The sequence below is a fragment of the Orcinus orca genome, chromosome 18 (assembly GCF_937001465.1).
Source record: "Orcinus orca chromosome 18, mOrcOrc1.1, whole genome shotgun sequence".
NCBI classification, from domain to species: domain Eukaryota; kingdom Metazoa; phylum Chordata; class Mammalia; order Artiodactyla; family Delphinidae; genus Orcinus; species Orcinus orca.
Window position 1 is genome coordinate 74,482,951 of NC_064576.1, and position 17,986 is coordinate 74,500,936.

Here is a 17,986-nt window from a genome sequence, read left to right on the forward strand (position 1 = left end):
GCGGCTGGGCCCATGAGCCATGGCTGCTGAGCCTGCGCGTCCGGAGCCTGTGCTCCGCAACGGGAGAGGCCACAACAGTGAGAGGCCCGCGAACTGCAAAAAAAAAAAAAAAAAAAAAAAGAATCTGCCTGCCAATGCAGGGGAACGTGTTCAAGCCCTGCTCCGGGAAGATCCCACATGCCGCGGAGCAACTGAGCCCTTGCGCCACAACTACTGGGCCTGCGCTCTAGAGCCTGTGAGCCACAACTATTGAGCCCACGTGCCACAACTACTGAAGTTCGCATGCCTAGAGCCCATGCTCTGCAACAAGAAGCCACTGCAGTGAGAAGCCCTCACACCACAATGAAGAGTAGCCTCCGCTCGCCGCAACTAGAGAAAGCCCGGGTGCAGTAATGAAGACCCAACACAGCCAAAAATAAATAAATTAAATAAATTTAAAAGAAAAATAATAAAGTTGGATCTTCCATGTTACAATCACAAAATTAAAACCAGTATTTAAAAGTGGAAAAGTATTAAAATATTATGGGGAAAAAAAAGAAGCAAAGAAAGAATGACAGATGATTACATATTAAAATATCATAAATAGAGAAATAAAAATTGGAAATACTTGCAACATGAATAAAAGAATTTAATATTCCAAGAAGCAAAGTACTTCACAAAAAAAAAATTTAAGAAAACTATTATAGGAAAATGGGTAAAATATGATCAGGCAATTCACTGAAGAAATTAAATAATGAAAAAACAAGAAACTGTAAGTTTAAATATTAATGAAACAAATGTAAATAAAACCATGATTCCATAGCTTTCCTATCAAATTTACAAAGATTAAAAGAAAATTATTTTAAAGATTAAATAATAAAAACACTGATCAAGGGAGTGGCAAACATTACTCCTGTTCATTATGAATGAGAGGATGAATTAATTCAAACTTTCTAGGAGAGAATCTGGCTAACTAACTCAAAATGGATCCATGGCCTAAAGAACTAAAACTACAAACTACAGGCTTTACAACCTTGACTTAGCAATGATTTCTTGGATTATGACAACAAAGGCACAGGAAATAAAAGAAAAAATAGACAAATTGGACTTCATGAAAATTTTTCACATTGATGTGTCAAAAGACAATATCCACAGAGTAAAAGGCAACCTACAGAATGGGAGAAAATATTCGTAAATTGTATATCTTATAAGGAATCAGTATCCAGAATATACAGAGAACTAAAAACAAAAAACCAAACCACCAGATTAAAAAATGGGTAAAGGACCTGAACAGTTTTCCAAAGAAGATATACAAGTGGCCAACACTTTTTTTTTTTTTTTAAATAGTAGCCATCCTGGGCTTCCCTGGTGGCGCAGTGGTTAAGAGTCCACCTGCCAATACAGGGGACACAGGTTCGTGCCCCGGTCTGGGAAGATCCCACATGCCGCGGAGCAGCTAGGCCCGTGAGCCATAGCCGCTGAGCCTGCGCGTCCGGAGCCTGTGCTCCGCAACGGGAGAGGCCACAACAGTGAGAGGCCCGCGTACCACAAAAAAAAAAAAAAAAAAAATAGTAGCCATCCTAACAGGTATGAAGTGATATCTCATAGTTTTGATTTGCATTTCCCTGATGATGCATCTTTTCACGTGCTTATTGGCCATTTGCAAATCATCTCTCCGATAAGGGTCTAGTATCCAGAGTATAGAAAGAACTCCTATAACTCAATAATGAAAAAGATAAATAACTCAATTTTTTTTTTTTTTTTTTGCGGTACGTGGGCCTCTCACTGTTGTGGCCTCTCCCGTTGTGGAGCACAGGCTCCGGACGCGCAGGTCCAGCGGCCATGGCTCACGGGCCCAGCCGCTCCGCGGCATGTGGGATCTTCCTGGACTGGGGCACGAACCCGCGTCCCCTACATCGGCAGGAGGACTCTCAACCACTGCGCCACCAGGGAAGCCCAATAACTCAAATTTTAAATGAGCAAAGGATATAAATATGTTTTTACAAGAAGATAATCAAATGATCAATAAGTACATGAGAAGTATTTACTGATACTGAATGATACAATAAGTACAATTCATCATTAGGGAAATGCAAATCAATACCACTTGATAGCCATAAGGACAACTATATTAAAAAAAAAGGGGCGGGATCAGTGTTGGCAAAGATGTGGAGAAACTGGAACACTTGTGCATTGCTAATGGGAATGTAAAATGGTGCAGCCACTGAGGAAGCAGTTTGGTGGTTACTCAACAGTTAAGCATTCAGTTCCCATATGATCCAGCAATTCCACTCCTAGGTATATATCCAAGGAACTGAAAGCAGGGACTCAGATACTTGTATACCAATGTTCACAGCAGCATTATTCATAATAACCAAAAAGTGGAAATGACCTAAATATCCAACAACTGATGAATGACTAAACAAAATGTGATACATGTTAAATCATGGATAAGCCTTGAAAACATTATATTAAATGAAAGAAGCCGATCACTAAAGACCACATATTAGATGATTTCATTTAAATGAAATGTTCAGAACAGGCAAATCCAGAGGCAGAAAGCAGATTAGTGGCTGCTCAAGGCTGGAGGGTTGGAGGGACAGGGGAATGACTGCTGATGGATACCGGATTTCTTTTAGGGGGGATAAAAATATTCTAAAATTAAACTGTCGTGACAGCCACACAACTCTGTAAATACACTAAAAGATGGTGAACTGTATACTTAAAACAGGTAAACGGTATGGTATGTGAATTATATCTCAATAAAGCTATTAAAAAACCTTATGAAGTATAAATGTGTAACTTCTTAAAAGGTTTTACTAATATTTCCTCCATGAAGACAACTGGTATTTAATTTCCCTACTTAGTACACTGTAACTAAATCAAAACTACTTTTTAAATACTTTAAAATAAATAATGAATACCTAGTGGCAAATGTTATCTTACATTCCAAAGCATTTCTGGGGTAATCATAGCACAGAATCTCACTCAGGAAAAATGTAATTGTACTGCATTCTGATTTAAAAGCAGCAAGCATACTTAAACTCAGTGAGTCCAGTTCTCACAAAGTGCAACAGAAATAGGGCAAACGCTACATGATCCAAGTCAAATAAAGGTTAAAAAGTGGTATACTTGGTTAGTGGTTTTTGCTTGCAATGAAAACTTCAAGTACTTAAAGAAGATCAGGTTGAATCACCTTCCGAAACTGAACGGTCCCATCCCACCCCCACAAAAAAAAATCCGGAAGAGAAACAGATGAAATATGTGAAGTGTGTGCTACTTTGACAGACTTCCTTATGTTTTCCACGTCTGCATGTCCAAGCCTAGCACATGTCAAAAACCTAAAGGGGCTCTGCAGGTCAGCTAGTCTTGGCTAAAACAGGACAGTAGTAACTTTTGGCTACAGGGTACCTGGTTTAAACTCTCAAGCAGCCCTGGACTCTTGTGTACTAAAATAGATTTTCAGATAAAAAGATTAAATGTTTGCGTACTTTTTCAGCTTCTTATCTATCTATAAGGAGTAAGTACTTTCCAACTTCTGTTGAGGAGAAATTATGTCTATGAAGAAAGAGTTATGTTTAGCAGTACTTAAAACTTTCTAAAAGTCTCTTCCAAATTAATAAAATACATCAGAACTGTCTAGTAGATAATCAGCTGCCTGCTTACCTACATAAATAATTCCCTCTGCTGAATACACAAAGTCAAGAAATTCCATTGGCAGCAGAAAAGGAGGCCAGTCCAGAGGGGAATCCTACTGAGACTGGTGACAAGGAGCAAGGCCAAAGCCAAAATCAGTATCAAACAGAAAAAGCAAGCCAAAAAGGGGAGAAAAGGAAAAGACTGGGTATAGGAAGGTCAGTGCTGGTCAGGAAATGAAAGGATGACCAAGGCCAAGCAACAGGAAACAAGAGAGAAAGATCATCTGATGAAAGTGAACATAAAATAACATGTAAACTTAATAATGACTGTAATCTTAAGTATCCACAAGACTCAATTTTTTTATGCCAACCAGTAATCTAAAATACATAGGACTATGTGGGGAAAGAAAACCTAAGGCAAAATTTCCAAAAGAATAAACAATTCCAACTTTACAATGCATTTAACCCCAGGACTCAAGCATGTCATTATTATATTTATTTCCATTTCTTCCTTCCAGATTAAGTTTTGTTTTGGGAGTTTTGATGGGAGTATAAATGGTGCATAAGATTGGACCTCCAAAGAGCCTGAAGCCTACGCCTGTTAAAGAGACATTCCGGGGAAACTGACCTGCACTGCAGCAGTCTAGCAGTTATGTACTGGGTCGTTACCAGTAACTTGTGCTTGGGCGTGATGATCAGTCTCTAGAACTTTTGAGAGAAGCCAGGAGGGATAAAACTCCCTGTGGATATAGCAAGGGAGTTTCTCTTGCTTCATGAAGACTTTGCTCCTTGCCAGTGGTATCATCCACAGCAAATATCCCTGTGGGGAACTTTCTGGGTACCTGCGAAGTTCTATCTCCATCTGAGAGAATGTTGTGTGGAAAGACTGATATAAAGGACATTTATTGCAGTACTGCTTAAGGGCATAAAAAAAAAAAATGAAAGCAACCTAAATGTCCTTCAACTGGATATATATATTACATTATGTTCATAAAAAAGAATGACGAGCTGATGAAATGAATTACGTTACATGTGCTGTTACCAGTCTCTAAAACATATGAACTGAGAAAAGCAAGGAACAAAATATACATATACGCCATCATACATTTTGTGTTTAAAGATGACATAAAGTCCTTTCTAACTAATTCTTACACATAACCCAGCAGCCACTGATAAATGTGACTTTATAAAAATAAAAGAGTTATGCATGAAAAATAATACCATAAAGTCCAAAGATGTTTGTGTCCACAAACTGGAAAGCATACACAAGAAACGTATCAGTGGACAGCTCTGAAAGAAGAAATGAGTGCCTGGAGGAGACAGAGGTGAGAAGACTTAAGTTTTCACTTCCTCAGTATATTTACATTTTTTGCATACTCATGTATTATTTGCTCAAAATGAATGAAATAGTAAAGTAAATTTTAAAGTCGATCCAGACATGTATCTGCTCCCATACGCATATATACAAAGAGGGGCTGACAATGATCTTCCGGCATATTCTTACACACTGTTTGAATTTTTATCCTGAGAGTTTATTAATTGTATAATCCAATCTTATTTTATAACAGAAATACAGCTGTTGAAAGTATACAATCTTTGACCCTAAAATTCCACTGCAAGAGCTTGATACTATGTTGAAGAACTGTAGTCATATTTTCTAGGAGGTACTTCCCTAACTGCAATGGCTAAAATTTAGAGACTACTTATATTTCATCTATCACTAGAGAACTGGTTAACTGGATACATATCTACTGTGTGTGTGTGTGTGTGTGTGTGTGTGTGTGTATAATGTGATGCCAGCAATAATTAAAACTGATGATTTAGAGCTATATTTAACTGACATGGAAAGATGCATAATATGTTTTTAAAAAAAATCAACGTTCTCCATCCGATGGATCTATTTATTTATTTATTTTTTTTTTGGCTGTGCAGCATGTGGGATCTTAGTTTCCCAACCAGGGATCGAAGCCACGCCCCTTGCATTGGAAGCGCGAGTCTTAACCACTGGACTGCCAGGGAAGTCCCGCATAATATTCTTGAATGAAAAAAAATAACGTCACAGTAGATTTCATTAATCATTTTCTCCATCACAGCTGTATACCACTGTATTGTAATTACCTGTTTACTTGCCTGTGCCCCTCAAAGTCTTTAAGTTCCCTAACGACTTACAACTATGGCCTGTTCACTGCTGAATCACCTATACCTGGCACAGAACCTGGCCCATTAGACATTCAATGAACAGAGACCAAATAAACTGTAAATACACATATTTGCCCTCCCGCAAAATTACAGCTAAAGAGAGACTATAATGGAACATCAAATATTTAAATGACTTAATTTTACATTTAAAAGAACCTTCAATGTTAAGTCAGCACTAGAAAACAAATACAAATACTCCTTACTCTGTGCTTAACATTTTCTTGGAAAATGTGTATAAACTGAATTTTTGGCAAACTGAGTCACAGGATAAGTATGCTAGGAGAGCTCCCTTACTTAAAGGGCTTCTTTCATAAAGTGAAAAAACTCCAAACAAATGTATTTATTCTACACGAGCTTAAATTTTGCACGATTTATCGGCTTTCCTTAAAACAGAAGCCTCATAAAAATAATTTTTCAATACCTACCTCCTCTTTCCCCTAAAATAATGACTTGCTTAATATAAACCATAATACCACTGTTTGACAAGTTTGGGTTTTTGGTTTTTTTTTAAAATCCCTTAGTTCTCTAGAAAAGCTATAAAATTCAGGTGTACAGAAACACCCAGAGTAGGCATCATGATGTGAAGAATTCCTCTCCTTAGGATTATTTGTTAGAATTCATGGGCTATAATAAAGTTATGGATTTTAAAGAGCTTATCTAGAGAGAGGAGTAACTGAGTTACCTTGAGTAGTTGTTAAACTATATAATTTTTTATTCACATAACAAAAGGAAACTTCAAATATGAAACAACCACAGAGTTTAAACAAACTAAATGTCAACTCTGGTTCAGAGACTAATTATATTTTCCTTAAGGTTAGAAATATAGGTGTGATCCCCATGTAAACTGATTCATTTACAAGGTATACTTTAGAAAATACTTTATTCTTTGTAGTGGCTCAATTTTTCAAATACCTGGGACTTCTATTTGGTTCAGTCAATTAACAAAGCTTGCATCTGCCTTTGGCCTTTGGTTTTGTTCAATTCTGTTCCTGGTATCAATTTAACCAGCCCATCAAACTTTGCTTCTCAGGGTATTTTCACAAGGCGCTGCTTTTCTATTCCAAAATATGCTCAAGTTTTTAAGTCTAGCAAGTTTAAAAGGAAAATTTTCAAATATGAATTTTAGGTACACCAAAAATTAAAAAGTATTAAATACCTGTCGACATTTGACAATATGCCAGGAAGTAAGGGGAACACAATTACTGCCCTAGAGGAAATCCATAATATCTAACCCATAAACCTTCACCAGAAAGACCCAAAGGACATATAAACATTAACCACATATACACTAATGTAGTTACATAATATATCTATGAAGAACTAACTGTTTTGCGGGGTGGTGAGTGAAGAGAGAATTACTGGAGTTGTATGTTAAGATAAAGTAGTTAAGATTTCTGAAGCTAAATGTTAGAACCAATTTCAGCTGAGGGAAAACTGCTCCCAGCACAAGGTGCTGCCTGAGAACAAGCTCGGAAGGCGGTCTGATTTGATGGAGGAGGAGCAGCTGGATTAGTCTGTATTGCAGAATCGCCACAATAGACTAGTGTGTGAACACTTCCTGGGAATAAGGTGGGCTACTGATTAATAAGGTGCCCTGGGAATTAAGGTGTCCAGGTTTTGTGGACAGAGGACAAATCATGGTTCTAAACCAAAGTCAAGGTAAAGCCACTCAAAAGTGGTTATCAGCTGCTTTCAAAAGTTTGGCAGTTTCTCAAAAAGCTAAACATAGAGTTACCATATGACTCTGGGTATTTGCCTAAGAGAACCAAAAACATATATCTACACAACAATTTGCGCATGAAGGTTCATAGCAGCATTATTCATAATAGCCAAGAAGTAGAAACAACCTAGATGTCCACCAACTGATAAATGGATAAACAAAATGTGGTCTATCCATACAAAGCAATATTTTTCAACCATAAAAAGGAATGAAACACTGACACATGCACAACATGAATGAACACTGAAAACGCTATGCTAAGTAAAAGACAAATGGCCACATACTATATATTTCTATTTACATGACATGTTCAGAATAGGCAAATCCATAGAGAAAGAAAATAGATTAGTGGTTGCCAGGGGCTGGGAAGAGAGGGAATGTGGAGTGACTACCAATTGATACGGGGTTTCTTCTGACACGATAAAAATGTTCTGGAATTAGGTAGTGGTGATGATTGCATAGCCTTGTGGATACACTAAAAGTCAGTAGACTGCACACTTTAAAAGGGTGAATTTTATGGTATGTGATATATCTCAATTTTAAAAAGGGGATTCTCAGCATTTTTTCTGTGACAACACACCTGAAGGACAAGACATAACTCTATCAGTAAAAGCAGCCTACTACAGCAGGGACTGGTTTTGTGACTTTGACAATCACTATACTGAAGAATCTTGAGAAAATGATAACTTAAAGGTCTTTAAGCATTAAGATCAAACTAACGGGTGAAAGTCACTTTTTAGTGACAACTTCAAGAACTGCCTTGAGGTGACAACAGATATTTTAAGACAAAAAATACCACAGTAGTTTCTAAATAACAAAGAGATGGATGGCCAAGGCCTACTTAAGCTGCTGTGAAGGAAAGGATTTACAAATTGTTCTGAAAGAGGTAAGGACAGTAGGATTTTCATTCTCTAGCAGCAGCTAAGAACAGAAAAAGAATAAAAACATAAAGAGACAACGAGGGTTGGATTCAACAATACAAGGCACTACAAAAAAGATGACACCAGCCACAGGGAAGAATATATATTTATCAACACTGATTTGGCATATACAGTCCCAACTTACATATGGATCATATTTCAAATGTTTGTAAATCATAATTCTGAACACAATTGCCAAGAGAACTAATTTTTGAAAAAGTAGGTAAGCTTGCAAATGACCTACAGTAACTTCTAATAATTTGTCATTATTTCTATTTTCCTAGCTGAAATTCAGTTGCCGGAAGCCACCTCCCTACCATCTTCTCACACAACTGAGAGTCCCAACAAGAGGAATTCCCCTCCGACCTGTTGGCCACCACCATCTCAGCAGCACAGAAAATTCTGGATCCCTACTCCTCATGGAGGTGAGGCCAAAGGAGAGTCATCTGCTATCCAGAGCCACTGTTCTGCCATGGCAGTCTTACATATGAGAGATATTCCTAAATCAGACAGTTGGATTTCAGAGGCTGCTTGTACCCTGATTCACCAATGTTCTTGTGATGGGAAACTGCCACAGAGACAATTAAGGTGCTCAGTACATGCTGATAAATGTATCCCCATATTGAATCACAGAGACTTCATCATGTCCAGTGGGTACAACGGAACACCTGTAGCACATGTATGTAGCACTACACAAGCAGCAGGAGCTCAAAGATGCCGGCAACAGAAAAGGTGCGGCGAGGAAAGGCATGGGAAGAAATAATTCAGACCCACAAAATTTGTTGGGGTGTTTAAGAGCACACACACAAAAAAACCTTTGTCCTATTCCTCTTGAAATGCCCTTTCTGGGACTTCCTTAGCAGTACAGTGGTTAAGACTCCACCCTTCCAATGCAGGGGACACAGGTTCAATCCCTGGTTGGATTGTGGCGTGGCCAAAAAATTAAAATTAAAAAAAGAAGAAAAGAAACTAAGTTAAAAAAAGAAATGCCCTTTCTGATGAAATCTTCCCTGTCCTTCAAGACTCAACGAAGTGCTGCCATCTCTGAGAGGTTTATCCTGAAAACCCTAAGCAGTTGGGAGCTTCCATGTCTGTGTTCCAATAGCACCTTGTATTAATTATCATAATGCTTATTAAATTGCTATAGTTTATTTACGTTTGTTTCCTCAGTAGGTGTCTTCTGAAATAATGGAATATTTTATTCATCTTGGCATTCTCAATACCTTGTACAGTGCCTGGCAGATAGAAGGGTCCAGTAAATATTCGCTGAGTGACTGAGGGAATGGATTTCTTCCAATGTTAGAAGAAACAGTAAAATAATCAAATAAGCAAATGCAAAATGAATTAATTTGCCAGTTTGCTACTAAGAAAATGGGCTCTGGGACTTCCTTGGTGGCACAGTGGTTAAGAATCCACCTGCCAATGCAGGGGACACAGGTTTGAGCCCTGGTCCAGGAAGATCCCACATGCCGCGGAGCAACTAAGCCCGTGCGCCACAACTACTGAGCCTGCACTCTAGAGCCCGCGAGCCACAACTACTGAACCCGTGAGCCACAACTACTGAAGCCCATATGCCTAGAGCCCGTGCTCCGCAACGAGAGAAGCCACCGCAATGAGAAGTGCGCGCACCGCAATGAAGAGTAGCCCCCGCTCGCTGCAACTAGAGAAAGTCCGCGCGCAGCAACGAAGACCCAACGCAGCCCAAAATTAATTATTTTAAAAAGGAAAAAAAAAGAAAATGGGATCTAAGCATGAAACCTCAAAGTGGCCTACCCAGTGGATCTGAATGCACTGAGTATTCAGGCAGATAAATTCAACTGCAAGTAGATAAGAAATGCATAGTGAATATTCTACTTGTCCCTTTCCATCACATTTTTTAAATGTTATAAGGAATATTCCTTATTGGGCATGCAAAATCCCCACTGATGGGGATTATTACATGTTGTATTTGGCATTTCTGACATCTAAAGAAATACTTAAATCAAACTGAGCCTAGATACAGGGTTCAGCAATATTCAGAAGAAAAACTATTCAAATCCTTCAGGGGAAATAAAGGGTTCCAACCAAGTTCTGATCACAGCTAAGGAATTAAAGCTGACTTAAAAGCTCTAGTGCAGATCAAATCAGAAGCGTTCCTCGTGCTAGCCACCAAATGAATGGTTCACAGGATGGGAGCAGCCACATAAATCCCACACCTTAAGATGTAAACAGGAGGGAATGCCACAGTGGTACAAGGCATGTTAGGTAAGGGAGCTGACAAGTCTTTGGAAGCTACTTATTTTCTTTTTGGCAGTTGATGAGAACCCACATTAAAGCATGAGACTAAGAAACATGGATGCGTATTACTGTCTAAAGTAAAATTTTTGTCTTAGTGGTTGCTTACCTGATCTTGCAAAAGTATTTTATATTTTTACTTCCTCAAATTATAATACTAGGAAGGCCCTAAAAATGATCAACTCAAACCCCGTAATTTTAGAAATAAGGAAACAAAGGTCTACAAGGGCAAATGATTTGCCCAAGGTCATACTGGTGATCAGAGGCAGAGTCTGAACTCAAACTCAGTTCTCCAGTCTCCCCAACTTAGAGTTCTTTGCACTACATGAAGAATTTTCACATCCTAACATGCCCTATTAGAGTCTGGTCCTACACACACACACACACACACACACACACACACACAGACATACACGTATACGTGTGTGTGTATACACCACATAGCTACACACTTACTTTTGCAGCACTAGAAAAACTAGGGCTGTTCAGAAACATACTAAAAAAGTATCAGTTAATTGAAAAGACTAGTCCTGTGATAAGGCATTCATGTTTTCTGAATGACCCACTAAAACACCAAATCCCCATGTCTATGTTTATATTTATCTTAATATGAAGCATAATGGTTAAGAGCCTGGGCTGTGGAGTAAGAGACCAGCCTGTAATCCCCCAATTCCAGCTCTGACATTTAATTAGTCATGTAACCATGGACAAATTTGCTTAACCTTTTAAAACTTCAGTTTCCTCAACTATAAAACTGAAAAAACACAACTGACTTGTATGGTACTTGTGAGGATTCAACAGATGATGGCTGTAAAGGGCTCTGCCCAGATCCTAAGACTTACTCAGTAACTTAGCTATTATTATCATTACCACTGCCTACTAATCTCTGTGCTGTCTACAAAAGTGCCCCAACAAAAGTTTTCTGTATATTTCTCTCTCTCTCTCTCTCTCTCTCTCACATTCACACACACACAATCCCAATTATATAGTATCTGTTCTTTTGAACACAGAGTACAGCAGCCTAAGAACCCTATTCAAGAAAAGTCTTTTTGCTTTTCTTATTTGGAAATCAAACTCTTACCCCAAATTAATTTTTAAATTCTACAATGTTCAGTGCCAATAATGAGAATTTAGAATTTAAAAACACAAACTGTTTTCTGGTTCTCACACTTTTCCATTCCTTTAAACAAGATAAGTTTGGTTGCCTAAATTCTGCAAAGAGGAAATGCAATTGACTCAGAAAGAAAATGAATCCCCCTGCTTCCCACTGAGTACCCTTTTGGTGTTCAGACACAAAGGACACTCTCTATCTCATTTATGGTGACAGCGAGAGTGAATTATTCCCAAGATTTACTGTGCATTTATGTTTTAACTCTATTAGAATCTGAAAATAACACAACTATAAAAGGCCCCCTTTCCATGTATATAATCATGCCTCAAATAAAGTGTTCCACCTTCCCCACATTCCTTAAAATGCTGAGTTTACCAAAAGTGTGGTATACTAGCAGGAGAGTATTATTAATACTTAAAATCAAAGAAATGACCTTTCAAGCTGTTTTATTTCCTAAAACAATAATTTAAGCAGCTAACTCCTCTGGTCTAAATTCCATTACTAATTATTCATGTCTATGATGCTCACTGGACAACTGAAAGGATACATTTAGATACCTTCATTTTAATAGCCAAATATATCTAAATGAAATTTATTTCATCTTATTGTAAATCTCAGTATTCTCTTTGAAGGTGTTATTGTCTGGGTTCCTAGAGTTCTCTGAAATTCCAGTTGCAGAATATATAATTTCATTTGAAAGTAAATCAATACTAGAAACAAATTATTTGATCATCATCTTTTTATAAAAGATTAAACAGCCACAAATTTTATTTTACCAGGACTAAAATGCACTAAATTACATTTCACTGACATAAGATCAAAAGAGCTTCATAAATACAATGCTTCATTTTACCAGAGTGAGGTTATAAGAAGCCGAAAAACATTCCCTCTGGAGCACAAAAACTGTTTTAAGTAATTTTAAAACTCTCTTGACATTTCATCCATTTTTTAAAAAACAGTTCTTCCTATATACAAAATCATTAGAGGCTACTGGAAAACAAGCCCAAAGAATTACAAACAAAAAGTTAACTTTTTCCAAAATGCAATGCTACCTACTTTTTGGTTATCATGAATGACAAAGAAGTGTTCATATATTATACATTCAGCTAATTTTAAACTGTATAATTTAATCTTCTAAAATTATTCTTAGCCTAAATTAAAACTTGACCATGAGATATAAAATGTGGTCAAAAGTACCTCTTGCTAGTAAACAATATTATAGTTTTTCATAAAATGTAAATTCAAAATTAATAAAATTTGTATGTTTTATTAGCTTAAATTGGTAATTGATGAAAATAGCACTGGTTTTTCTCAGAGAGATTAGAAAGAAATTAAGATCACCAGAATTTTATAAAAAAGATGACAGACTTGTCAAATGCACTACAATGTCTAATCTCATGGGATCAGGGATTTTATGAATATGCCCCAAATTACATAATATTGGGGGACAGGGAGATGGTGTAAGTCCTTTAAAAAATATTGTATGGGAAGTTAACAAGGATAACTTTTTAAATATGTACGTTATTACAGAGTAATACTTCAATGAGAAATATAATTAAACAACAGTCAACAACATCTCCAGAAGCTGATTTCTCAAGTGTCACCAGACTATCCATTCTGCTAAAGAGTACTTTTAAAGACATGCAGCACCCACAGTATCAAGTTTTCAAATCCCTACCTTCTGCATATACCAGTACTGCTTTACTGCTGCATGTAAGCACTGAAATGCACATTCCAAATTAATGAGAATTACTATCTTCTTCCTCTTAGAGTCCATTTTAAGTTATTTTAGAAAGATATCTCAGTAAATCTAAGAAAAAATGTTGAATAGGTAGATCCTTCCTTCGCCAATATTTAGAATACTAAAGTATTTATAAATATGGCTTCCCCCCCAACCCAGGTAACTTCAGCTTTTTGAATGGTTTCATTTTTTTAGTGCTAATATAGTTCTGAACATACCCTCCTGTGTGATTTGGGGGGAAAAAAGCAATTATCTTAAACGTTAAATAGCAGCTAACCAAACTAACAGCGATGTTCAAGTAAACCTACTTTGTTTATAATAAAATCTAAAGATTATATAACAAGCTTTGACGTTCTCTTTCCAGCAGTTTCCTACAGTGTCAAAGGCGATAAAGACAACATCCGTTTTTAGAAGAGGAAAACAGGAGTTAATAAATTATATTTTCTCAACTAAGAAATGCCTTCTCTTTTGTCAATATCACAAGCTATTCACCTAGTGACAAAGGAAAAATGAACACTTCACCTGCCCGTTTCGGAAACTAAATTGGGAGCGTTACCAGTCATAGACTTAATATTTCTCGGGAAGAATATCTGAAGCAAAGAGATTATTGAAAGTTCACTGCCAGCTGCTACATCTGGGGGGAACGGCCTGAACAAGACTCCCCTATTTGTCATCAGCCTTTTTCCTCACCACCCACCCTGCACCAAACCCCCATTGTTCTAGGTAAAACTCACAGCTAATGATATCGAAAGAGTAACTACTACGTTTCTGCGGCAGGTGATCACCAAGAGGAACTCTTCAGAACCACACTGACTTGCTGATTTTTTTCCCCAAAATAAAATCCGAATTTGATCGTAAATCAATCACAAACTGGTGGGGGAAAAGGATCCCAGCTTCCCTTCCACACTGATGGATGTCAGTCCAGAGGCGGTTGAGGAAAGCCCCAGAAGGTTCCCATAATAAATCGACCCCCCTTAAAGATCATTTAAACTGACGTTTCATAACGAAATTTTAAAGAAATCTGTACCGAAACCCCTGAAAAAAAAAAGTACACAGCTCCCTTGCCCGACGAGCGGCGCCAGGAGAGACAGAGGCAGCGGCTCGCCGGGTCTCTTACGGGCCCGGCCCCCTCGGCACCAGCTCCTCCCCGAGCCCGGCCGGCCGGACCCAGGCCGGAGGGAGGCTGCCCACCTGCCCGGCGCCGCCGCCCGCCCGACGCCGACACTCACCCATCCTTCCGCTTGGCTTTGTAGACGTGACCATAAGTGCCTCGGCCAACTTTGCAGCCCTCGTATTCAAACAGGTCCTCGACCCGCTCCCGCTCGCTGCTCAGCTTCACTTTAAAGTCATAGTCCATTGTCACGGCCTGCGAGGCCGGGGAGCGGGGTCGCGGCGCCGCGGGGCGGGGGTGGGGACCGGGGAGGCTCCGGCAGCCGCGGCCCCCGGGAACCCGCCCGCTCTACGCCCGGCGGCCGCAACGCCGGCCCGGCCGCGGCGGCAGGAGGAGGCCCCGCGAGGGCGCCGGGGACATCCAGGGGGGCGGTGGGGCGGGGGCCGGCCGGGGGGGACGGCGCGGTCCCCGGGCGCAGAAGGGTGAGGGACGAGGGCTGGGGGCGGGGAGCGCGGTCGCTGCCCTTGTCCCCGCGGGCTGCGGGGCGCCGGACCCTGCGCTCCGGCCGCGCGCTCGGCCCCCGCGGCGGGCAGCGGCAGGACGGCGCGGCGGACTGCCCCTCGGGCGCTCGCGCCTCGCCGCGCTCACACACGTTCACACTCACTCGCTCGCTCGCTCGCTCGCTCGCTCTCCCATCCACTCAGACAGAAAGGCAGCGCCGCACAACAGCCGGTACCTCCTCAGAGAGCGGAGGGAGGGGACTCGCGGAACACGGCCGCGCTGTCGCAAAAACGTCGCGAAGCCTCGGGCTGCTCGGCCCTCCCTGCAGCCCGCGCCGTGCCGGCCGGCCGGCCTCCCCCACCGGGACCCGCTCCCCGAGGGCTGCGCGGACAGAGCGCGGTAGCCGCTGCCCAGAGCGGCCGCCACACGCACCACGTGAGGCGTCCCGGCGGCGGCTGGGGCCCCAGACTACAACGCCCAGAATGCACGCGCCGCTGCCGTGGCCGGCCCCCCCTACGGCTCCACCCCCCCCGCGATGGGGTTTTGGCAGCGTTGCATGATGGGATTCGTAGTCCAAGGGGAGGTGAGTCGTTTCAATCTCTAGGGGAAAAAAAATATTTTTTTTTTTTACAGCGATGTCTTTAGAGTCTGATTTGGGCTAGAAACTTAACCAAAGAAATTCAAGTGTGAGGGAGGCTAGTTTGTATTAGAATCACATTTTGCGCCACTTCCGAACTCCAGAGTTTAAAGGGCATTATCATTATCAAAAAAAGTCGAAGTATTGGTCAACAGCTCACAGACTATTATTTGGTGTATTCTTGTCGTTCACAGTCTGATAAGGGCTGCACAAAGATAGCAATGTGTTGACACACATTACAAACATCAGTAAAAGTGAGTCAGCGAGGTGTGGCTACGCTGCTCCTGAAGAGCACCAGTCTTGTGACAGACGACCATCCCAGTGCGCCCCATCCTTTCAGAGGGGACGTTATTTTGAGTATGACCTCTGCACCACTGCCCATACGCGCAGCAATTTTTAGCCATGATTACAGCAATTGATCTAAATCCATGGAAACCGTTGATAATTTTGAGGTAGGAAAGGTGTCAGCTGCAGGAGTCCTGATATCTTGATAATAATCCCTCATGTTGTTTTATCCCCCTTATTTAGACGTCTGTTTTTCATTTTTTGATTTTATGTTAATTTTGTATTTATATTTATTTTACTTTTCCCAATCGCTATCGTTTCCACGAAAGCTCCCCAGCTCCCAAAGGACATATAATCTCTCCCATTTTTAACCTCCATCACACATTTTTTTCATTTTTCCTGCGGTACTCATCAAATTCTGTTTTGTCTTTTATTTCCTCTCCCTTGCTCGATTATAAATTCCTATAGGAAGTAATATTTGCATCTTCCATAACACCTAGTATCATGGCTTGATTTTGGTGCACAGTAAACATTTGTTGAATTAATGAGTAAGGATGTTTGTGTCCAAAATATCTATGTACAAATGATGACCATGATACCATTTTATGAAAAATCCTCAGAAGGGATCTTATACAGAATTTCCCTGGAGAAAAGAGTGACTTCACCACTGGTTTAAACAAAGTTGGTTTTCCTAGTACATCAAATACTGTTTAGCGTTTAAGCACACTGACCAGTTAGGTGGGCCTGGGTTTGAATCTTGATGGGCCATTTATTAGCAGTATGTCCCTGGACCCTCAATTCCTTTCTTTGCAAAATGGAGATATAAAAGACCTCAGCTTAGGGTAAGTGCACCAGAAAATTAAGCTTTCATGAATGGGACGTTATATGTTTCCAGTCAGTGATGTCAGTTGGGTGATTCTCTAGCGGGACTGCTCCTTTGCATAATTACAGAATTCAATTCTTTTTCCTAAATATGATTTTAGAATAGACTTCCTGAAACATATATATTTTGTATTTCTTCAGTGCTGTCTTTTTGTCCAAGTATTTACTCATAGATCTTGAGAAACCAAACCACCACGCTAGAGAAAAGGTTGTGAAGAAGCATGAGACTGGGCTTGCCCCACCTCACCCCTGCACCTGTCTCCCACAGCCCCTGCACACGATATTCCTGAACCCTGAAGGTCTCTGGCTTCTTAAACTGTACTTTTGACTACTGCTTTGACTCTGTCCACCCTGTGGATGAAGATAAGACCTTCCCATGAAGAAACAGAGTGTTTTTTAAAAATAAAAATTGTATGGATTTAAGAGGTACCACGTGATGTTTTGATACACATATACATAGTGAAATGATTACTATAGTCAAGCTAACTAACAGTGTTCTTACTATGAGTAATCCCGGGACAGGAAAGGACGCCAGCCTAGGACCAGGGAAGAGAATGGCTTGCTTTGCTCTCTGCAGCTATGGTGTGAGTTAGGGGTCTGGACTCCAGGTCGGGGGCACAGGGTGGTGTGAGGTAAGCTGGCCCCTTAAAGGAGCATCACGATGGGGAGCAAAGGAAGAGAGAGCCACGAGGGCCCCTTAAAGGGGAGCTTGGCTAATGTGTTAGGAGCAGTACTATCTAATATCCAGCTTGAGGTTTTTCTTTTCTGCGTGGTAATTCTCTTCTGTTATCCCCGAGATATCAGCTGGGTCTTACCTGTGGAGCCTGTGTCCAGGCTTGGAGGAAAGGAAAGGGCAGCAGCCGGAGACTCAATTACAGGAGATAAGAAGTAGCCTGCAGAGCCAAAGCAATGAGCTGGGAAGCCCTTGGGGCACATGCCTGTATTCCAAAAACTTGAGGGAGGGAACCTGGTTTTGGGAAGGATTTCC

The 17,986-nt window shown here is 40.4% G+C and overlaps 1 protein-coding gene across 8 annotated transcripts in view; it reads right to left on the minus strand.

The window, feature by feature from the left end:
- The window catches only part of CDK8 (cyclin dependent kinase 8), a 152,038-nt gene extending 136,602 nt beyond the window's left edge, over window positions 1-15,436 (minus strand). For 2 of the 8 annotated variants that reach the window (XM_049700925.1, XM_049700926.1), the window contains exon 1: window positions 14,812-15,387. In XM_049700925.1, coding sequence (XP_049556882.1) covers window positions 14,812-14,939 — 128 coding nt within the window. In that variant the 5' untranslated portion in view covers window positions 14,940-15,387. Of the gene's footprint in view, window positions 1-14,811 lie in introns of all 8 variants that reach the window. The other 6 variants (XM_012537426.3, XM_004281778.4, XM_049700924.1 and 3 more) reach the window with 5 other exon arrangements.
- Window positions 15,437-17,986: the final 2,550 nt, after the last annotated feature.